This window comes from Amblyraja radiata, chromosome 24 (assembly GCF_010909765.2).
Source record: "Amblyraja radiata isolate CabotCenter1 chromosome 24, sAmbRad1.1.pri, whole genome shotgun sequence".
Taxonomy (NCBI): domain Eukaryota; kingdom Metazoa; phylum Chordata; class Chondrichthyes; order Rajiformes; family Rajidae; genus Amblyraja; species Amblyraja radiata.
Window position 1 is genome coordinate 10,037,489 of NC_045979.1, and position 24,757 is coordinate 10,062,245.

Here is a 24,757-nt window from a genome sequence, read left to right on the forward strand (position 1 = left end):
ATGCCACCTTCAAGGAACTATGTACCTGTACTCCTAGATCCCTCTGCTCTACAACACTACCAATTCTTCCAATTCACTGGTTAGGTCCTGCCAATGTTAGACTTTCCAAAATGCAACACCTCACATTTCTCTGTATTAAATTTCATCAACCATTCCTCAGCCCACCTGGCCAACCGATCCTGCTGCAATTTTTGATATCCATCTTCACTATCTACAATACTACCCACTTTTGTATTATCTGCAAACTTGCTAATTATGCCATGTATCATTGATATAGGTGACAAACGGTAACGGGCCAAGCATCGAATCTTGACACATGCTTCAGGCGTCCAGTCCGAGAAAGTCAATGGCACCTGGTATTCCCAGGCACTCACCCATCCAAGTACCAACCAGTCCTGATCTTGCTTAGCTTCCAAGATCAATCACGATCAGGCGTTTTCAGGCTAGTCTGGCTGTGGACCTACTTTTTGTGATACTTAGATAATTTTCCATGTTATCTGTAAGATGCCATCTTTGCAACTGTAAACCGAGAGGTCAAGGCAAGTGAAAATGTTGAGAGTGTTTAATTGTCATATATACAGACAACGGAACAAAGAATTCTTATCTGCCGCAGCTTAACAGGCTTGCAAACGCAATAAACACCAGTAAAATATAACAATTTAAGAAAATTCAATAAATTGATAAGCATCATACTAGAGTAAAAACAGAAGTTCTTAGCGCAACTAAAGACAGTCACAGAAGTTCATAGTTGCTGAGGTTAGTATTTTGAAGTGTTCAAGTTCAGGTTCAAGTTACATTTATTGTCACATGCACCAATTGGTACAGTGAGATTTGAGTTACCATACAGCCATACGAATAAAAGGAACACAATACACGATAGAGTTTACATAAAGATCCCCACACAGCGGAATCAACGTTTCCCACTGTGAGGGAAGGTAATCAAGAGCCTGATAGTTGTTGGGAAGAGGCGATTCTAGATGCCGATGGCTCCTGCATCTTTTTTTCTGGCCGTAGGACTGAAATAAGAGCGTGGCCAGGGGAATGTGGATGTTTGATAATTTAGGCTGCCTTTGTGAGATGCATCTAATTCTGGAGCACATGCCTTCAAAACTACACCTAATATGTGGTCTGGTGTCACTTTGAAGGTATGTGACCCTGCTATTACGACTGCTCTTAGCAGTATCTTAAATTATGTTGAATACATTGACTGGCATCAGCAATGGTGGGGCTTTCAGCAGGAAGTAACAGTGGATCACTTTTTTGTGGACAGGTGAGTTTGTCTTTAGCTTTCACATGCTGGGGCCCATTATCATTGAAGGTGGGGATCTTCCTGGCTATGAAGCTACAGATCATGGTGCTGTGCTTTTCTGCTGCAGTTGAAGACCCACAGCACCTCCTGGATGCTCTGCTTCCATCTGCTAGTCTGGTCTGATAAATCAATCTCATTTAATGTGGTGATGTAGTCATCCCACTACAATCATGGTGCCACAAATCTTGATAGTTTGAATGGACAAACTTGTCTCCCCAAAGGTAGACACAAAATGCTGGAGTAACTCAGCGGACAGGCAGCATCACTGGAGAGAAGGAATGGGAGATGTTTTGGGTCGAGACTCTACTTCAGACTGATGTCAGGGGAGTGGGCGGGACAAAGAGAATGTGGTCGGAGACAGTAAGACTGGTGGGAGAACTGGGAAGGGGGAGTGGATAGAGAGGGAAAGCAAAGGCTATTTGAAGTCTCCCCAAAGATTCTGCTGTGGTTACTTTTACCAATAATGTTATAGGTGCATAGAAGAGAAGAGATTTGAACTTTTTTTCGCCTTCCATCACAGTGAGGAATGTGGAGGAGTCACTGTGGTGGATGTTTATGTTAAAAAGTGTTTTGTGTGTTCCGTTGCTTTTTATTTGTATGACTGACTTGGCAAATGAAATTCCTCGTATGTTGCAAAACATACTTGGATAATAAAGTATTATTGTGATTAATCCACCACTGGTAGTTATATATGGATGAAGTCATATATCTCACATTGGTTAACTCATTATCAATGGCAGATTGTCTGCCCAATTGTATTCTTTCTCTGTGTATAGGTAGTGTTGTAGTACAACTAAATAATATTTCAAAAGGCACTGGTGGCTCTTTCTTCATTTGAACTTAAAATTTGACTCTTTGCCAAGCTTTTGGTCACTTGCTCTAAATATTGCCCATGTGAATGAGTTACATTTTGTTTTGTAGCACTTTTAATTTGCTGTTTGTATAAATGTGTTTTTTTTGGGACACCTTGGTTTAAAGTTTTCAAGTCCAACGATACATTAAGCAAGAATATATTGAAACAAGATCCATCTGAAGCCACTAGCCAAAATGGGCTTAATGCTTAAGTGTAATTTGTGTTTCAGGAGGATAATCGTTAACCCCACAGCTGTTTTTTAGGTTGAGTTTAGATAACTGAGCCAGGATTTGCCTGCACTGGAAGGTTCAGGACCAATCGTGAAACTTCCAGGGGGAAGGGAGACCTGGGTTTAATTACTGACCAGCCATCACGCGCATTGCAGGGGATATATGAGTGGATTTATTCTAACACATTTTTGGGGCAAAACAGATTTTAGCTTTGTTGGAATTTTCCAACCAGTGACTTCAATAAACTTAGAATAATGACAATATTTTAGAATCTATAAGTTACACATTTAAACTTCAAAGTGACAAAACATTTATTTTCCAAGAATTTTGGTTTCTGCCTTTGTCTGTTGGAGGTATATGTCTTTCCTCCCTATTCTTTGCCAAATACAGTATAAAAGTCAGTCTATGTGCTTTACTATTTCTGTATCTTTTGCAAGAGTCTAATTGGGGCTGTGGTTCCCCCAATGGAATCATGTGCCCAGATGAATGAATCAGGAATCCATTTCTTTCCAATTTACCTTGGCTTTCTCTCAGTGTGTTCTGAGCGTGGAGTTTGCAGCCCTTTCACTTTGTTTTCCTGGTTTATTATTGTAGCAAGATGCAGGGAGAAGGAACTTGATCCTGTGGATCTGTCTTTACTATGTAAACAGAAAGCAAATTGATTTCAGATGAGTATATATCCACTCCCCAAGCTAGGGGCTGGAGATGAATGCCAGCCTGCATGAGCAGCCGCAGATTGAATAATATCTGAAGGACAAAAGTTGGGTAAATGGAATTGTTTCATGGTCTCCTTAAATAGCAGAGCAGGCTGGTGAATAACCTGGCTCTTTGGAATGAGTTTTCAGATTCTAAAATTACCTATTCCATGCTGGTGAAATGTGAAGCAGAGTACAGAACAGGAACCTTCAGGCTATCTAGGCTATTCCTTCTATGGATCTTTCCCAGAATGGTTATTATTTTACTCAGTTAATTTTCTGAGGAAAGGTCTTGAAGTATTTTTGCCTGTTTCCCAGAGAGAGCGGGAGATTCTCTCCTCTTTTCTTCCTCAACCTTTAAACCTGACTGGTTATTTTCAAGAATAATATTTGCTTGGTTCCTTCTTCGTGGGAGTGATTGTGTTTCTTGGAGTATTTGACTCGCACGGTCTTTATTTATCTTTTTCACATTCAACATCATTTTCAGCCATGCACACGTGTGCTTGTGCATAAGGCGATGACAACGGGTTTCAGAAGGGCGTGGGGAAGTTGGATTTGGAATGAACATCAGTAGTATTTCAAATTTTATTTTTATTTTTCATAGCCTGAGGATGTCCTTCATTGATGATTATTTTTCTTCATTTACATTACAGTCATATTAACTTAATTATTTTAGTAGACAGCAATTTTGGACATTAAGACGCACAGTACCATAGGAGCTCAGCGGGTCAGGCAGCATCCATGGAGGAAATAATCAGGTAATGTTTTGGGTCAGGGACCCTTCTTCAAACTTTTAGAGATTATTTCTTTATTTTGTGATTTGGGCAAGATGCCTGAAATATTTGGTCTCTCTATTAACTAGTTTAGTTTATTATCTCATTCTTTTCCATCATCCCACAGTCTTAGTTTAGTTTAGTTCAGAGATACAATGTGGAAACAGGCCCTTTGGCCCACCGAGTCCATGCCGACTATCAAGTCACACTAGGTCTATGTCATCCTACTTTCTCATCCGCTCAATACACATCAGGGGCAATTTGCAGGGGGCAATTAACCTACAAACCTATATGTCTTTGGGATGTGGGAGTAAACCTGAACACCCAGAGGAGACCCACGCAGACACACGAATGATGTATAAACTACACACAAACAGCACCAAAGTTCAGGATCGAACCCTGATCTCAGACTCTACTAGCTGTGCCGCCCTGTGCAGCACTGTGTGTCTTAATCTCTAAAGTTAAGTACTGAAACTAATTAGTTCTGTTGATTAAGTTCTGGGCTAATTCTTTTTATTTGGCACCACCAACTGAGCGATATTACCAACTGAATAGTTAATTTCATAGTTGAATTTCATATTCAATTGTTCATCCAGTTTGTGTGAAAGCAGGACAAGCAGGAATGTAGTATACTTGCATTAAATGGTTGCAGATGAATATTGGAAGTTCTTCTCTGGATATCAAAGGTGCAGAGAAAGCATTGCATGCAATACCTTGCTGAGAAATAGCTTACTGAAATAGTTTTAAGTAGCATTTCTGCCACAAATCTGTCCAAATGTCTTAATATGTTTGCACTAAAATGTCTCACCTCAGTAATATTTAAAAACCACACTCGATTTTAAACAAAATTCATGTTTGCACAGTTGACAAAGAGGTCACTGTCATCAGTCTCTTCCTACTCATTTTGAGTCTGGGTCGCCGGGAAATTATATGCATGGAGAGTTATAGCTGTACTACAAGCTGATCACTTTTACAGTAGGTCAACTCCTTCATTGTTAAGCAAACAAAACTAGTCATAAAGCTGCCTCTATACTAGTTTAACCCTTTGAGAACAGATGGAATAAGATTCTGATGCTTTCGTGGAATAAAAAAAAAATTAGACCAGGATGTTGTAGGGGATCGATTGACAAAAATGAAAATGGAGGAATAACATTAAAATATAACATTTAAAATATTACATTAGTGCACATATTTTGATTTATTTGGCATGTTTAATCTCTCCATTTGGTTTATGAACTTTTGTCTACCTTTGGTTTTAATCCTTACTGGGCTTTGAACAAATCCCTGAGGTTTCGGGAGACAAATGCAGTTATGCTTTTCATTTTCCGGATGCATTTTCAGCTTAAGTTGTGGGCACTTTGAATATGAAATGTTTTGAAGTCAATTGAACAAGATTTCAAAGAGGGAGAATTGCACACAAAGGCTACTGTTTGATGCATTTACCAACTGAGGGAAAGTCCCAGAAATGTTTGTATTTCACCAAATCTCACTGTTGAAACACCTTTTATTACTGAATGGCATGGTGATGAATAGTGATGTTTGCTCATTTTTTCCCTGTGAAGAAAATTAACTGGATTTTATTGGGGGCAATTGAGAACTAACGCAAGCAAGGCAGGTGGGGGGTTTAAATTGTCATTGTGATCAGCATGGATTCATCTAGCATGCTTGCATTTATCATTATCTAGTAGAGACATAGTGGATCAAAGAGCTAGTTTCTGTGCTATACTGTTCAATTATCTATGATGCATTTGGTCAGAGGGGCACAGTCTCGGGGGGAGGCATCCTGGGTAGGGGCACTGGGTCACTGGGACGAACTTGGGAGGAGGAATGACAATCCTTGGGATCAGGATGGAAGGAACCCATGGAGAATGAGAGGCACAGCCTCTGGTGCAGAATGGTAGATTCCAGGGAAGATCTCAGCATGGGAGGAATCCTTACAGGAGGGGGGTCAGCCTCCGCAGAGTGGAAGGCAGAGCGCAGCTCCTGGTCCGTGGTGGGGAAACCTGGGAGTTCAAGGCAGAAGTCAGATGTAGGGGCGAGAATGTTGCGAGAACTCGGCATCCCATACAGTCCTATTGCGTACCTGTGGATCATGGAGTGCAAGCCAAAGAAGTGGTCCCTCAAAGATGGAGTCCCTGAGTCGGTGACAGTCATTCTGCAATGCGGAGGGTTTGGAGAAAGAATAGTATGAGGAGTTATCCCATTCGACAAAAATTCTACAACACATAGAAAATACATAAAAGATATTCAGATAGGGACATGGATAGGAAATGTTTAGATAGATATGGGCTAAACGCGGGCAGGTGTGACTTGTGTACACATGGGGCATCGTTGTCAGCATGGATAAGTTAGAATATAGGACCTGTTTCTATACTGTATGTCTCTATGACATAGAAAAGTCTGTGATAAATGAGGGGGGGAGCTAATATACAATACATAACCACTTCTTTTCACCAATTTCAGTTTTTTTTTCCCTTTATTTTTATTCTCCCATCAACTTAGTTTTAATGTCTAGAAAATAAATCAGCTAAAATTCCCAGATCTTTGTTTAAAAGTAAAAGCCAAAAATATTCAACACTAAGGAATGATTGATGCATTCGTTGAGTGCTTGATGACAATGGTTTTGTACTTAGCAAAGTTTTCACAAATTCTTTCAGAAAATATTTTTAACACCATACATAAATTAGCCAGTAATAGTCTAAATAAATTATAAACTGGGTCATATGTGAGAGATCTTAAATTATAGTCTACAGTTAATAATATGTAAGAATTTCCTATCCATGAGCTATCAGCATTGGAATGAATTGCTTAAATGGAAATCATTTTTGCTCTTCGCTCAGTATATTCAATTAATGTGAAGCTGTTAGTAACATGAACATGTACTTGGAGGCATTTCAAGGATGGTTGATCGTGCTAAAACTAGTTATTGTGACTTGAAGCAATGAATCATAAAGTCACATTTGGAGTAATGCATGAAAGTTTGGAAATCCTAGCTTTGCAGTGTACCAGTTAGTTCACAAAGCTTGAGTGCATATTTTGAGTGGGAGCTGCACTACCTGGCAACCTGAGCAATGTGACGGCTTGTGTTTTGCCTGCATATGTCAAATGTGTGTGGGCAGTTGGTGATTTGATGCCCATGCTGGTATGTTAATGTGAAACGCAAAGTGCTGGAATAACTCAGCGGGTCATGTGGCATCTGTGGACAGAATGGATAGGCGATGTTTTGGATTGGGACCCTTTCATCGGTTCACATTTCAAATGAGGAACCCTTCTTCAGAACTGAGAAAAAAAGAAACAGGTTCTTTCAGTTCAAGGGGTCAGAAGAAGGGTCGCGGCCCGTAACGTCACCCATCCTTTTTCTCCAGAGATGCCCCTTGATCCGCTGAGTTACACCAACACTCTGTGTCTATCTTTGGTATGAACCAGCATCTGCAATTCCTTTCTGCACAAAGAAACAAGTTAGCCAAGGTATCAGAGATGGGACTGGGACAAAGGGAATGTTTCTAACAGTGATGTCATATATCAGGTGGGATCAGGCTAACTTCCCATGGTTGTGTACGTTATAATGAAGATAGACACAAAATGCTGGAGTAACTCAGCGGGACAGGCAGCAACTCTGGAGAGAAGGAATGGGTAATGTTTCAGGTCGAGACCCTTCTTCAGACTAAGAGAGGGAAACTGGAGAGGGAAACTGGAGATATGGAAGGGTAAGTATGAAAATGATAGAACAAAGCTGATGATGATCATGGAAATGTACAATGGTTCATTGTTGGCTGAGGAGAAGGTGACAACAGGCATAAAACAGTAAATTACAGTAATCAGGTAGACAGTGAAACTAGTCGGAGAAGTATGGTGGGGAGGGACGGAGAGAGACAAGGAAAGCAAGGGTTATGAAGTTAGAGAAATCAATGTTTATACTGCTGGGTTGAAAGCTGCCCAAGCTAAATATGAGGAGCTGTTCCTCCAATTTGCCGTTAGCCTCACTCTGACAGAGGAGGAGACCCAGGACCGAATGGGAAGGGGAATTAAAGTGTTTAGCAACGGGGAGATCATGCAGGCCTAGGCGGACTTAGTGAAGACTGTCATTGGACTGGAGCCTGGACTGGTGTGAAGCCTCGCTTGAGAACACCACTGGGAAGATCACTCACCTTGAACTTGCATGCTGCATCATACACAATCCAGCTATAACCCAAATGGGCACAGCTCTTGCCTATGGTACAAGAGTGGACTGGAGGAGAGAGATGATGAGAAGATCATCATATCAAGAGGTGGCAAAAAGAGGCCTCTGGTTTGTGTCGTACTGCAAAGGCCCGGCTTCTAACTCTTTGCTTCACCTGAGGAAACTGCGAATCAGAAACCTAGTTGTGAGCAGGAGATACGCTGTGCCAGTATCCAGCAAGCCCTGGAGAAGACTTGTGTTTGAACTGGTGTGTGAAACAACATTTGCCGGTACCAACAGCCAAGCAATGTACTACTTCTATCGCAGATAATCCTGAAATTTAACAAAATCCACAGCCATAAATCCAAGTGAAATCTGGGCCATTATATCAACCAGAAATACAATAGTTCCCTTTTCTTGATGCTCGCAAGGATATTTGTTATCTTGTTTTTGCAGCTCTTGCCTATGGTACGAGTGAATTGCATTGAATTCACTATGAGGATGCATTGAATCATGAAGCAATTTTGCATTACATATGTTGGCTGAAAATCCAAATGTTTTACTGCTATGCCGTGCTGTGTTTAGATTAATTTGGTTTCGTTTAGAATACAGCATGGAAACAGGCCCTTTGGCCCAATGCATCCATACTGACCATTAATCACCCAATCGTACTTATTCTATGTTATTCCCACTTTCGCATCCACTCCACTCCCTACATAGGGAGCCAATTATACAGGGGCCATTTAACCTTCAAACCCACACATCTTTGGGATGTGAGAGGAAACTGGAGCACCCGGAGGAAATACACGTGGTGACAGGGGAAAGGAGCAAACAGACGCACCCAAGGTGAAGGTTGGACCCGGGTCTCCGGCTGTGAGGCAGCAGTTCTACCCGCTGCGCCACTGTGCTGCTGTGGTGGGGACTTTTTACATAACTGAGGTGGAGCTGCACAAAGTTGAAAGCTGAATTTCACCGGAGAATGTGACATTTATCCAGCAACATTAGAAAAGATCCTGCACTTTGCTATATCCAATGTCTGTGATGGATGAGGATGCAGACTATTTTTTAAGAGGAGGGGAATGCCAGAGGGCGTGCATAAAAGCTTAATTTGAACCTCTCAGCCAAGCAAAGAAAAAAGGCAACTGTACTTGAGGGCAGATAACATTAGATTAATCAAAGTGACAAGATCAAGAGGTAAGAGAATTAAGCAGCAACCACATCAAAAGTGACATTTCATCCTGTGTAGGCAGACCATATCTGGGGGAACATAATTTGTAAAATGCCATAGATGACAGAAAGATCTTTTGTCTAAAATTGCATGCGATGAGTGGGCACAGAATAACGTCTGTGCTGACTATGATGTGTGGTGCAGTTATGTATTTCTATGCCAGTGTCTATGGTTCCCAGTGTCTTTTATTTGAAATGACCAATATCGATACTATGCTGAAATAGCACATTTTGTTTAATGTAAAATATTTTGCAAAGGGCCAAAAACTCGGTATGTTTTTTGTTTGATTTAAAATGAAAGTTTGCACATTTGTGCATGGTCTATTGTGCAATTCTACTGTATTTGGTGAATTAGCTAATGTTAGTGGAGCTCCATCAAGGGAGTCGGGCACCCTTGCAGAAATTAAAGCAAGATGTTTTTTTCGAAATACCTGGTCATTAGAGGAAGCCAAATGCAGGCATGGATATGCACTGAACAAATTTAAGGGGAGATATGAAAATGTAACAGAAAGTTATTAATAAATAACGTATTGACCTAGAATTGAAAGACACAGTGATTTTAGTTTCATTCATATTTAAAGGAATAATAAGCTGGAATTATTTATGTGCCCAAAAAGAGACTTGATTAGTTTTAACAGTGTGGAAACAGGCCCATCGGCCCACCGAGCTCATGCCGACTTTCGATCACCCATTCTACCTTACAAACTAGGGACAATTTACAGAAACCAATTAATGTACAAACCTGCATTTTTTGGAGTAGGAGAGGAAACCGAAGCATCTGGGGAAAACATACGCAATCACAGGAAGAACCTACAAACTCCATACAGACAGCACCCATAGTCAGGATCGAACCCAGGTCTCTGGCGCTGTAAGGTATCAACTCTACCGCTACACCACCGTGCTGCCCTTTGGTGCGGATGCTGTGCAGATAACTTGCACTAGAAAATACATTTCCGTCACTTCCAACGTGATTCCACCACCAGTCACATCTTCCCTTGCCCATCGCATTCTGCCTTCTACAGAGACCGCTGCCTCTGCAACTCCTTAATTCACTCATCCCTTCCTACTCAACTATCCCCTCCCCAGGTACTTTCCCCTCCAACTACAGGAGATGCAACACTTGTCCCTATAGCTCCTCCCTCACCTCCATCCAGGGACCTCAGCAATCCTTCCAGGTGCTCTTCCTGTAACCTCATCTACTGTATCCGGTATCCCCAATGTAGCCTCCTGTACATCAGCAAGACTAAGCATAGACTCATTTTGCCGAACACTTATGCTCAGTCCCCCCAGACCTGCCAGATCTCCCAGTTGTTAACCATTCTCATTCTGGGCTCCTCCATTGTCAGAATGAGGCCACATGCAAACTGAAGGAACACCACCTCATATTCCGCTTGTGTAGCTTACAACCCAATAGTATGAACATTGGTTTCTCCAATTTTAGGCAACTATAAACCTCATCCACCTCTTTCCCCAAAACAATCCACTTCTTCTCTCCCACTCTCTCTCTCCAGTGTCCTATCTGGGCTCGTACCTATTTCCCCCTCCCCCTCCCCTTCCTCTAGCTTCATAATTCTCAGCTCCTCAATCCTTTGTCTCGCACCTTGTCTTTTTTTTTCTTCAGCCGTCATCCGTCTGCTTATCAAAAAAAGAACCCTCACCTGCACCAACCTATTACCTGCCAGGCTTTGTCCTGTTGCACCTCTCTTCCAGCTTTCTCTTCCAGCTTTCTCTCCCCACCCCCCACTTAGTCTGAAGAAGGGTCTGTCTCGAAAAGTCTCTTATCCATATTCTTCAGCCTGACCTGCTGAGTTACTCCAGCACTTTGTGTCTTTTTTTGTAAAACAGCATCTGCAGTTCCTTGTTTCCATATTTCACGAATAGTTTGCAAATTATCTGTAATCATCAAATTATCATCAAATTATAATTTATAGATACATAGGCATGAAGTCTGATAAGGAAGGAAACCATGTATATTTAGGAAATCTGCAGAGTCTAAATGGAAATGAAAAGCACTTGGATAAAAATATATCATTTGAAAGGAAGAAGTAGAGTTTATGTGATAATTAATGTTACATTATTTTCACTCAATATTACTTAATAGGTGTCAGAATATGTCATTATAATTCAACAGCAAAATATATTATATTTGTACTGGCTCAGGGCTGACGTGTAATGAATAAGTAAGATGAATAAGGTGGTGAGAACGTTCATGGTTCGTAGATCCAATTCTTTAAGCAAAAGCACATGCTTATTATTGTTGATTTATTGTCAAATACTGAATCAAGTCTACATGGACCGAGGTAGGTCATTTAGTCTCTGAAGTCTCAGTAAGATCACAGCTGATTTATCTTAACTCCATGTTCAGTTTGGTAACACTTAAAACCCTGGACATCAAAGTGTTAAGCAGCCTCAGTGTGTGCTGCAATGGTGATAATTTAGATTTTGGCCAAGATTTTGCTATGTCTTGCCAGTAATTTTGCATGAGGTTTCTGCTCTTTCTCAGTGTAAATGCTGCTAGTTTTCAGCATGAACATGTGAATGTGGAAGTCCCAAACCTAGTGGCCGAGCTCTGCCATTGTTTTCCAGCTCCACTCCTCTGCCTCAACTCCTTGTGGAGCCCAGTTGCGGAGCAGGAGTGTGCTGCGATTCCCCAGCACTTATATGTTACAAGTCTTAGTAGGGAGATATTGAGGTTGCAGGTAAGAATAAGACGAGTGCTCTTTGAGTATACTTGAATTTATCTGGTCTGCTGATATGTGGAGTCATGAACCTGCTCGGGGCCTAGTCATCTCCTGTATCTGGATAAGTAAAATTTGCCTTTTTAGTGTCGAGAGGGTTTGTTTGAGGGATTGGAGTAACTGGTAATCAACTACATGCAGCAAGTCCCCTCAGGGAAATCCAAAACATTATATTATTAAACATTTATCTGGGAAATTATGATTCATACGACCGTAGGACCGAGGAGCAGAATTAGGCCATTCAGCCCATCGAGTCTTCTCTGCCTTTCGATCAAGGCTCATGTATTTTTCCCTCTCAACCCCATTCTTCTGCCTTCTCCCTGCAACCTGTAACACCCTTGCTAATCAAGAACCTACCAATCTCTGCTTTACAAATACCCAATGACTTGGCCTCGGGGCCAAGGAAAGAGTGTTCATGTCGCAGCCCTTTTCCCACCAATCTTTCCACCACTACGCACAAGAAGCACAAGGCGCCATTGTATGCAGATGCCGAGAAGGGTGTTCAGCTCATGCTGAACAATTTCTAATCTTGTGATGTGGACTCGATAAGAAGACTTGGCCTCCACATTCGTCCATGACCATAAATTCCACATTTTCACCAATCTCTGGCTAAAGAAATTCTTCCTCATCATCGTTCTTAAGATGTACAATTGATTTTCTTTGGGATGAGAGAGTCTTCTATGCAAATTTTACATAATATTCGAAACACAAATATACCATCAATCAGAGTTAGACAAAATTGCTGGAGAAACTCAGCGAGTGCAGCAGCATCTATGGAGCGAAGGAAATAGGCAATGTTTCAGGCCGAAACCCTTCTTCAGACTGCTCTTTAATGAATGCATTTGAAAATCAGTCTGAAGAAGGGTCTTAAGAATAAGTAGTAAGCCATTTAGAACGGAGACGAGGAAACACTTTTTCTCACAGTGAGTGATGAGTCTGTGGAATTCTTTGCCTCAGACGGCGGTGGAGGCAGATTCTCTGGATGTTTTCAAGAGAGAGCTAGATAGGGCTCTTAAAAATAGCGGAGTTAGGGGATATGGGGAGAAGGCAGGAACGGGGTACTGATTGGGTATGATCAGCCATGATCACATTGAATGGCGGTGCTGGCTCGAAAGGCCAAATGGCCTACTCCTGCACCTATTGTCTATTGTCTATTGTTTCGGTCCAAAACGTTGCCTATTTCCTTTGCTCCATAGATGCTGCCGCTCCCGCTGAGTTTCTCCAGCAATTTTGTCTACCTTTGATTCTCCAGCATCTGCAGTTCCTTCTTGACCATCAATCAGAGTATTTTACAAACAAGAATACCTGGGGAAATTTTAACTTAGATTTTCAATCGTTGAAACTCATGATACTGTTAGGTGGCAGATTTTCCTGAACTAGCTTTAGCAGTCAGAGTCTAATGTTTTTATTGAATGCATTTGAAAATAGTAAAAATTGTCTTTCTCGCACATCCAGAATGTTGGAATCTTCTGAACCCTTCCCCCCCTCCCTAAATGTATTCATCATCAACTGCAGGAGCTACATCAACCATCTCCATTTTTCATACTCCTTATTCACTCTAATCTACTCTTCCTGAAAGTGCACCACTCTTCTCATTGAAGACGAACCCTGATATCGTCGCAAGAGCCACTGACAAGGATGGTGCTGGTATGGTTAGAACTCACTGACCTCTATCTCACAGACCTAATGTCAGGGCTCACATACTTTAGTTTTTTTAGTTTAGTTTAGAGATACAGCGCGGAAACAGGCCCTATTTTACACACACAAGGGACACTTTTTTACACACACAAGGGACACTTTACATTTCTACCAAGCCAATTAATTACAAACCTGTACGTCTTTGGAGTGTGTGAGGAAACCAAAGATCTTGGAGAAAACCCACGCGGTCACGGGTAGAACGTATAAACTCCATGCAGACAGCACCCGTAGTCGTGTTCGAACACGTGTCTCCGGCGCTGCAAGCGCTATAAGGCAGCAACTATATCACTGCGCCACCGTGCCGCCCTTCCTCATATCCTGCCATGGACCATGACCCATTCACTGTATCAGGCCAATGTCTCCCAGACAAGCATTGACCTGAATTTCCCAGATGTTTTAAGAATTCACTTAAAATTGTGCTTTCTACTTTCCCCTATGCTGTGAGGATTCTTTATTTAGATTGGCTGTTAAACCATCTTGATAGAGTCAGAGATGCTGGTTTATCGGGATTTGCTGGAACTGATGCCAACAGCAGCTGATAATGGAAAAGGGAAAGGATTGTTGGATTCTTGGAGGTGACTTTCTTGGACGATAACAATGAATTCCTGCAACATTCAGAGCAAATTACAACCACACCATGCTGGATTTTAGACTATAGTCCTTCACTCATGGATCCAATACTTTTTAGGGTCAAAATATTTATTTGATAATGTAAATCCTCAACAAAATTGTCTTTCATGCCAAACTAATGAATAGAATATGGGTCTTTTCCAGTGGAAAATCACTGCCTCAGCATTAAATGCTCAGTATTTAGCTGGCACTTTCTAAATGCAGGTACCAACTTCTGAATTGTGATGTTGTTTTGCTTTAAATCTTTATTGTGGTTCCACAAGTCTTCATTTAGCTCTGAAATCAAAATAGTTGCTCTGATCATGTTGGGGCAGATTAGAAGAAGACCTCACACTTTCCACAGTGATGTAGAATTTCTCATTGCCTTGGGACATTTAAAAATTGTTCACTGTCAATTAAGGAGACTCACTGTTGTTTAGTTTAGAGAAACAGTGTGGAAACACTTTTGGTCCACCGAGTCCATGCCGACCAACAATTACCCATTCACTAGTTCAATGTTATTCCATATTCGCATCCTACACACTAGGAACAATATACAGATCCTATATATACTACAAACCTACACATCTTTGGGATGCGTGAGGAAACCAGAGCACCAGAGAAAACCAACATGGTCAGAAGGAGAATATACAAACTCCATACAGACATCAGCCATTGATTGGATCAAACCTAGGTCTCTGACGCTGTAAGGCAGCAACTCTACCACTGCGCCACTGTGCCGCTCTCTATAAGCAAACATGGGATTATATGTTATCCTACAATTATTGGGAAATAAATGACCAGTTAATTTGATGGTAGTAATCCAGTATGAATAAAGAATATGTTATAGGAATCTTTCATAATTCCCTGTACCAAAGAAAGAGCTTTTGAATGAAAGAAAGAGATAAACCTTGTAAGAAAAATGGTTTTCATCACCTTGTCACATTCAATTACATTAACATCAATGTGCAGGAGGGGAGTTGAACTTGTGACCTCTGCACTTGCACACATTTAGCCTTATTGATTAAAGACTAATTCCTTCCTCAAGACCTCGTTTGTACCAAATCTGAGTCCAAGTTATGCACTTAGAGCACAGACTCAGTCTTGAACCTACAGCAATCTGTCACACAGGTGGAGGTGCTCCAGTTCACCTGTGAACATTGTAGGCAAATGAGCAATAATATATGTGTAGATTGATTATGCATGTCAGCCAATCACATATAAGTTAGCATCACTAACCCCACCCCACTATAACGTTTATATTAACACTTGCTTCCGGCACTGCTCAGTTCGAGCAGCAGTTGGGATGTTCTGACATCTAACCATCCTTTATGCTGTTAAAGTTTATGTGCTGATTAAAGATGATTTTGGATCACATAGTGTGTCTGGGGTCTGTCTACAATATGCATTAAAAAAAAAAAATTATGAATGTTGAGTGTGTAGTCCTTGAGATCTCACTATCATATCGTTTAACATTGACAATGAGGATGCAATTGATTATAATTGGAATGCCACATTTCAGCAAGTCTTGCTGACAGTGCTTGGCAACAATGATCACCAGATAACAATGCAGCTCACCTGCATTTGTACAGACCCACATAAAATGGCTGGTCTTATCACCTGCCCATGGAGTTAACGAAGAGAGCACTTCAGCCTACTACAAGGCGACAGTTCTAATCAAAAAAAAGATCATCTTCAAAACCTATTCAAAACCCTTGATTACTGATGTGGCCAAGAAGCTGTAGAGGCATTGAAGCAAGTACAGTGGGGAAAGCCAGCTTGTAGTCAGTGGGTCAAAACTAACTAGTGTGGCTGACTGACTGGTGAATGTTTAACAGTATTCCCTGTCTTACTGCTGAGTTCAATTCTAACACAGTGCCTATGTTTTTTCACCTAAGACTTTATGTCTGAGAAAAAAAATGTGTGCTTTAAATTATGAACTGTGTTTCAAAGTAGATTTTATTGCAAGCTGCCCATTATTGATAATTATTTTAAAAAACCATATCACTTACATCATGCAAATTGTACAAACCATTTTCCATTACTACGGAATCCATTATAAATTATTTATTTATAATTTATGACACATGCCAGTTATTTTACAGATATTTCAACGTTTTTCTCAACTTTTGAAATACATTAACCTAAATGATGAGATTTTGGATGTAACCACTAATGATTACAAGAGGCATTATTAAATTACATCTTCTTTCACTATTATTGATCAATGATCAGTTACATTGCGTTACCTTTTGTACATAGTAAACAAATTATTATTTTTTAAACCTGTATTTACCTGGAACATTGTAGCAATGTAGTACAGGCAAATTGCATTAACTTCCTTGCTTATGGTCTTATTTTACATAAACCTTGTATACTTGGAAAATTGCATTTTAGGAAGTACAAATTAAAATGATTAGTAGTTGTGCAAAGCAGGAAAATCTTTTTTACATCACTATATATGGTGGAAAATCATGTTAATACGTTGGACAATAATATGTTGGACAAATTATATTAACATTTATATTAACACTAGAGTGTGGCAGGATAATAACACTGACACAAATAGGTATGTGGGATAATCTTATAGAAACTTACAAAATTCTTAAGGGGTTGGACAGGCTAGATGCAGGAAGATTGTTCCCGATGTTGGGGAAGTCCAGAACAAGGGGTCACAGTTTAAGGATAAGGGGGAAGTCTTTTAGGACCGAGATGAGGTTAGGACACGGAGAGTGGTGAATCTCTGGAATTCTCTGCCACAGAAGGTAGTTGAGGCCAGTTCATTGGCTATATTTAAGAGGGAGTTAGATGTGGCCCTTGTGGCTAAAGGGATCAGAGGGTATGGAGAGAAGGCAGGTACAGGATACTGAGTTGGATGATCAGCCATGATCATATTAAATGACGGTGCAGGCTCGAAGGGCCGAACGGCCTACTCCTGCACCTATTTTCTATGTTTCTATGTTTCTATAATCAGTTAACGCTGCAGGCAGTGGATCTGTTCATTAAATACGCTGTTTATTTGTTGCTACTATTATAAATATAATGGCTCCAGATGCCATGTACATCATCTGTAAAAGATTGACTAACAAAGAAGCTCACTTGAAGCTATCCTTTTTTTCTGCTCTGATTGATTTGTGTTTCTGCCATTTTCTGTTTTTATTTCAGATTTCCATTATATCCTTTTGTCCTTTTTATCCGAGGCCAATTTTACTTTAAACAAAACTACTAAATTTGCAATTAGATGTCAATTATTCAGGCAAGACTTGAATATAAAATCACTATAACTGTTAATAATATTTAATTAGATCTTTAGGAACTGGCGCTGTTCTGTGTAAAATGCATGGGGTGTTGGCTGAACAAAGTAGTCATGGATGTTGTCACAGACAGCTAGCCAGATTCACCATGAGGGAGCAAGTTTACTGACGTAGAAATCTGAGCTACTTAATTCAGTCTTTCAAATATCCCCCTCGTGTCTAGTACTTCCCCATATCTACTCCAAAATCCTTGAGCTTACTTCAAGTTCCACTTCAGAAAATAAATTCATTTTCTTCCCAGAAAGGAATGTGGTGTTGGGAATGTCTCCATGTTCGTCCTGTGAGGATGTGACGCCAGTTTAAACCTTAATGCTCCAATTTCCAAATGTTGATACTCTAATCACAGGTTCATTTACGATAAAATGACGTGATGCAAAAAGTACTTCAAATAAAGTAAAAACAAGCCATATGTCTTTACTATTTAATCACAAACTGCATTTTGTCTTTTTTTTGGTAAACTGTTTGTTTCAGAATGGTTCCCATTGGGAAAGTTGCTAAGCTGCTAGAAGAGTCACAGAGAGATACAGTGCAGAAACAGGCCTTTTGAAACATCAAGCCCATGCCGACTATCAACTAAACAACATTCCTACAATAATCCTTTTTTAAGTTCCCTCATATTGTCAACAATTTCCTCCAGATTCCTCGACCTACCTATACATCGACAATTTATATTGGCCAACTAATCTTCCAACCTACACATCTTTAGGAGTAGAACTTAAAGTGCTGCAGTAACTCAGAGGGCCAGGCTGCATCACAAGAAGATATAGCCAGACTACGTTTTGGATTGGGACCCTTCTTCAGACTTGCTGTGTGAAGAAGTATCCTGACCCGAAATGTTGCCTATCTATTTCCTCCAGAGGTGATGCCTGGCCTGCTGGTGTTACTCCAGTATTTTGTGTTCTATACAAGATTCCAGCATCTGCAGTTCCCTGTGGCTGCACATCTTTAGGATGTGGGAGGAAAGCGGTGCACTCAGAGGAAGGCCATGCAAACTGGGAGAACCTGCACACTTCACATGGACAGCACCCGAGGTCAGGATTGGACGGGTCCCTAAGACTATGAGGCAGTCACTTTACTAGTTGTGCATTGGGTTTATTGAATGATGGAGCAGGCTTGAGGCTTAGTGTCTTCAGCAGTTTCAATGTCCGAAAAATGCTTAGGACCCAATGTAGCATCATTTAAGTATTATTCCTGTTGTAATGTAGATTTTCACACACCAAATCTTGACAAACAAGTTTATTTTTTTATTATTCATTGAAGGGATATGGGCGATGCAGGTTGTGCCGGCATTTAATTGCCCATCCCTAATTGCCTTTGAGAAGATGGTGGAGAACTGCCAGTCCCTGTGGTGTGGGTATACCCACTACCTCTTAGGGAGGGAGTTCAGCAAATTTAACCCAACAACGGTGAAGGAACGTTAATATATTTCCAAGTCAGGATGGCGCGTAGCTTGGAGGTCAACTTCCAGGTGGTGGTGTTCCATGCATTTGCTGTCCTTGTTTTCTAGATTGTAGAGGTTGTGGGTTTGGAAGGTGCAGACTAAGGAGTCGTGGTGAGTTGCTACGCTACCTTCTGTAGATGTACACACTGGCGTTACTGTTCATCGGTAGTGGAGTGAGTGAATAGGTGGATGGGATGCCTATGCAGTGTCTACATTGTCCTGCCTGGTGTTAGGCTTCCTGGGTGTTGTTGAAGCTGGACTCATTCAGGCAATTGGGAACTATTCATCATACTCCTGACTTGAGCCTTGTGGATGATAACAGGCTTTGTGAGTTAGCGGGTGAGTTACTCGTCACAGGCTTCTTAGCCCAGACCTGTTCTTGTAACCCCAAGGTAATTGATAGTGGGAGATTCAATTATGTTCATACAATTAAATGTCAGGAGGTGATAGATGGATTTGTTGAGTGATGAGTAAATATTGGCCAGGATATTGGACAAACCGCTTTGCTCTTTGACAAGTGCTATTGAATCCACTTGTGTCCACTTGAGACAGCACAAGAGATGCCATTTTAACAGAGCATATAAGTTAAAGTGCTAGAATTTCAAATCAAGTGCAGAAAACATTGGATACTCTTGGCAATATGAGTTGGTTAAGGTAAAATAACACACACATATTTTATGGAGCAGAGAAGGGGGGGGGGGGGGGCGTGACAGCGTGCAAACTAAAACTGTCAAGTTAACAATCTTTGGAACAATATGGGAGACTGAAGTTAGACACATAAGAGTGGGTTTGCGATAGAGGAAGTAAGCAATGTAATGTGATGCTCCTCTGACTCTCAGACTGAAGAAGGGTCTCAACCCGAAACGTCACCTATTCCTTTTTTCCAGACATGCTGCCTGACCCGCTGAGTTACTCCAACTTTTTGTGTCTATCTTGAGATTAAACCAGCGTCTGCAATTACTTCCTACATGCAATGTGACAGGGTTGCACTTGCAGGTTTAATGGAGGTGTTGAGATTCCGTATACCTTCCGTTTAATTCTCAGTTCCACTCTCTGATGTCTGTATTCTGTCTCATACATTGCTACAAACAATGCCCAGTGTAAGTTCCAGGATCTACACTTCATCTTCCATCTCTGCACATCTAAGTTCAAAGGATTTAATAATACATTTTTTTAAATTTCCTCACTGTCTCTATCTACAGTTGTGGGCTTTATGTCTCTGTTTCGCAGTTACTACTCTGTTTACAACTGCTGGTTTTTAAAGTAATTGTTAGTTTGACAACCTTTGTCTGCACCCCAAACAGATATCGATCTTTTCTCTTCATCATTCCTTTCAACCCCAACTTCCGCTCTCCATCTCTTTTTTCTCTTTATTAATGGGTTGGATTGTGCTTGAGATATGCAAGACATGGAGATCTCTCCACCAGTAGAAGAATCTCAGAGGAAAGGACATAGTTTCAGGATTAGGAAACAATCATTTAAAATTGTAGATCTTCCAAATGATTCTCCCAATTTTTCCATCTCAGAGGTTTGGGGAGCTGAATTTTTGAGAGTTTTTAGAGGAAGTAGACACATTTTGGAAAGATCAGGGATGTGAGGAGTATCTACAAATGCAACAGAAGAGAAAATGAAACCTGAGGCAGTTCAGCCATAGTCATATTCAACGATAGGGCAGGCTTGAGGGTCTGAGTGGCCTACTGGTTCTATATTCTATGTTATTATATTCTTATGACCTGGCTGGAAACTCAAGCTTGTTCCCTTTCTATCGCTGAATGCAGCTTCAATTTTGCAATTGTGCAGATCCAACATCCCACAAAGCAGTCTATCTGTGGAAATTCGGCCTCAAGTGAAGGACCCTGAGGTCCATTCCTGATCCACCTCAATGGGCTTCTGATGGCTCATGTGGTCAAGGGTCTTTTCAATTGTTTGTAAATGTCTCCCATGCTTAAAGAAATGGAAAACAATTGAAGTACATTCAAAAACTTTAAATTAATTTTGAAAATTAATAAATAGCACATTTATTTACAATTATCATTTTATAAATTAATCAAAACTATTAAACTTAATTAAAAGAAGTAAAATAATATTTGGATATAATATTTTGCCCAGGGAGTGGTTGTAACCTGCAAAGCATTGCCTGAGAAGATAGTGATGCTCTCACATTTGAAAGGTATCTTGGAGAGCACATAAATAAAAGGCCATGAATCCAGTCCTGGTGAAGGGGATTAATATAGGTGGGTCCTTAATGATCAGCATGGACATGATGAACTGAAGCACCTGTTCCTGTGCTGTATGATTCAATGAATCTAACGCCATATCACATTGCATCTTCTTCCCACAGAAGTGGCAAGGTTGGGAGAAGCCTCTCAGTGTTACATCACTTAGAGGATATGAATTTGTTGCACTTTTTGACATAAAATTCTGAGTTTATAACAGCAGCCCCCGTCCCCCTCTCCCCTGTGCCCCACCTGGACTCATACCTATTATTCCCCTCCCTCTCCCTTTCCACCCACATTCCTTCCCCATGCTTCACAATTGGCAACTCTTCAATCCTTTTGTCTCGCACCTTCTGTCTTTTCTTCTCTGGCTTTTGTCGGCAAATAATCTGCTAGCCTATGTCCTGCCTTTCATCTCTTCTAGCTATTCTCTCCCCCCATCCTCCTCCCCGCCCCCCCCCCAACAATACATCTGAAGGAGGGTCTTGACCCAAAACGTCGCCTTACCATGTTCAACTGAGATGGTGCCTGACCCGCTGGATTACTCCAGCACTCCATGTATTTACATTTGCAATATGTGTTGCTCATCAGCTTGTACCTAGCAATCGAGAGGGGTTGTGTAGGAAGGAACTGCAGATGCTGGTTTAAACTGAAGATAGACACAAAACGGGTCAGACAGCATCTCTGGAGCAAAGTAATAGGTGACGTTCGAGGTCGAGACTCTGAGGGTCAGGGATAGGGAAATGAGACATATAGGCAGTGATATAGAGAAATATAGAACAAATGAATGAAACGTACGCAAAAAAGTAATAATGATAAAGGAAACAGGCCATTGTTGGCTCAAATGGTGAAAATTAGTTACAGACAATGACACGCAACAAGAGATGAGATCAGGTTCAGTGTATTGGGATTTAAGGTCATCAGTGATTTTTAATGACTTCTGTTTTTCTTTCTCCAGATGTGGATGAGTGTGGAGATAGCAATGGTGGATGCCAGCAGATCTGTGTCAATATGATGGGAAGCTACGAGTGCCGATGTCGGGAGGGATTCTTCCTCAGTGACAACCAGCACACCTGCATCCTACGTCCTGAAGGTTGGATTATCTTAACTCTTAAAACATATCAATGGGTTGAAGAGAAATCAAGTGGCTTCACTTCTGTTTCATGCTATTGTTATCACATGTTATCAATGTACGGAATTAATCTCTTCCCGAGAAACAGTTATACCAGTTATACCTCTTTAAACATGCAATGTGTGTTTGGCACCTCACTCGTCCAGTTACCTCAGGCCAGTTATAGCAGTGATTCCCAACCTGGGGCCATATGGCCCCCATGGCAAATTTCAGGGGGGCCACAGACATTTTTTGGGATTTAGGGAGCCACAGGTTCAATGAAGGGGGCCACAGAGCTACCACCCTGTTGCATCCTACATTTCAGTTCTAATAAATTTAAATCTATGTAGTTGAAATATTTTTGATGTTTGTGGAATAGAATAAAAGAGAATATATGTGCAATTAATAGACACTGATATTTTTATGGAAGGTATTATAATATTGAAGTACTTTTTTTCCGCTAATAATGCCAGGGGCGGCCACAGAAAAATTAAAAGATCCCAAGGGGGCCATGAGCTAAAAAAGGTTGGGGACCACTGAGTTATAGGGCCGCTCAGATTCCAATGAAAGACTCGTGAGTCGTCAGCTAACTTTCACGGGATTAAACTACAACCCCTGACAAAGAAAGAGTGCATCTGCTGTGATTCTGGTCGAATAAATAAGAATTACTTCCACCAAAGGGAGAGTTAGCAAAGTGGAGAAACAAGAGGTCCACAGCTGCTGGAATCTTAAGCACGAAGCAAGCTGAAGAAGGAACTTTGCAGGACAGGTAGCTTCTGCGACTGGAATTTGACATAAGACGATCCTTTCAAGACCTTTCTTCAGACTGCATCCAGGGCTGAAGAATGTTTCTATACTGGATGGATTTAAGAGAGAGTTAGATAGAGCTCTTAGGGCTAGTGGAATCAAGGGATATGGGGAGGCAGGCAGGCACAGGTTATTGATTGAGGACAATCAGCCATGATCACAATGAATGGCGCTGCTGGCTCGAAGGGGGGGGGGGGGGAGGGGGGGGGGGGGAGGGGGGGGGGGGGGGGGGGGGGGGAGTGGTGAGAGGGTTTGGGGTGATGAAGGAAACTGAAATACCTGGTTTGGAGGAGAATGCTTCAACTCCAAATAGCACCCAAGATCAGGCTTGAACCTGGGTCACTGAAAATATTCTTCAAAAATAAGTAAAGTTGTATATTAGACAATTCTCCCAAAGAATAAGATAGGTTAACTCGTCTCTTTGTGTGCTCTATGATTGATTTATTTATTAGATTAGTGCTGTAGCAATCTATTGTAGTGGTACAGTCTTAGTAAGTCTTGGTAGTGAAATTTTGACTTGTATGATGCTGTCCACAATAGGTATTTTATGGGCAAAATTGAACTAAAATATTCTCCACATAAGATTATCACAAAATCATAGAATTCAAATCCAGTTGGCTCATTTAAAGATATTTGGACAGGTACACGTACAGGAAAGGTTTAGAGGGATATTGGCCAAATGCCAGAAATTGGAACTAGCCTCGATAAGCATCTTGATTGGCCTGTTTCCCTGCCATATAACTCCATGAATGTAGGTGGACCGACATCTATTCAATCCCATTCTCCTGCTCTTTTCCCCCAGCCTTGAGTTATTTTTCTCTCTTGCTATTCCATGCCTTTCTGATGCTGTTTCCATACTGCAGCAGAGTATTTTGGTCATCACTTTGAATCCATGTCCTTGGCTCTCAAAACATGTCCTTGGCTCTCAAAACAGACTTTTTCCTCTCCCTTCAAACCTGTCAAGATCTTATACATAGAACATTGACCAGTACAGCACAGTTATGGGTCCTTTGACCCACAATGTTTGTGTTTATTGAGCTGAAAAGCTCTTGTCTGCTTATAAGTGATCTATATCCCTCCATTCCCTGCAAATCCAGGAGCCTAGTTAAAAGCTATCTCTATCAAATCTCCTTTTTAAACTTATTTTCTGGAAGGAGACCAATATCAGCTACTCCAATCGAACCTTCCAGCTGAAATCTTTCAGCCATGGAACAGTACTGGCACCTCTCTCCAGAATTGGAAGCAATACTCCAGTCGTGTTTTAGCCAATGTTGTTTATCATTTCAACATTACCTCTAAGGTTTTATACTCAATGCCTCTTCATATGAATCTCAGGTCTCCATTTCCTTTACCATCTATTCTCAATGGGATGAGTATATATTTTGAAAACTAAGCTGGAAAGAGTGCGGAGAAGATTTGCAAGGATGTTGCCAGGACTTGAGGGCCCGAGCTGTTGGGAGAGGTTGGGCAGGCTGGGACTTTATTCCATGTAGTGCAAGAGGGACTGGCAGCATCTCTGGAGAGAATGAATGGGTGACATTTTGGGTCGAGACCCTTCTTCAGACCATTGTTGCTGA

The 24,757-nt window shown here is 41.1% G+C and overlaps 1 protein-coding gene across 3 annotated transcripts in view; it reads left to right on the forward strand.

Moving 5' to 3' along the window:
• scube3 (signal peptide, CUB domain and EGF like domain containing 3) overlaps positions 1-24,757 on the forward strand; it is a 261,920-nt gene that overhangs the window by 97,748 nt on the left and 139,415 nt on the right. For all 3 annotated transcript variants that reach the window (XM_033042397.1, XM_033042398.1, XM_033042399.1), the window contains exon 4: positions 22,221-22,355. In XM_033042397.1, the coding sequence (XP_032898288.1) occupies positions 22,221-22,355 (135 nt within the window). The remainder of the gene's footprint in view (positions 1-22,220; positions 22,356-24,757) is intronic.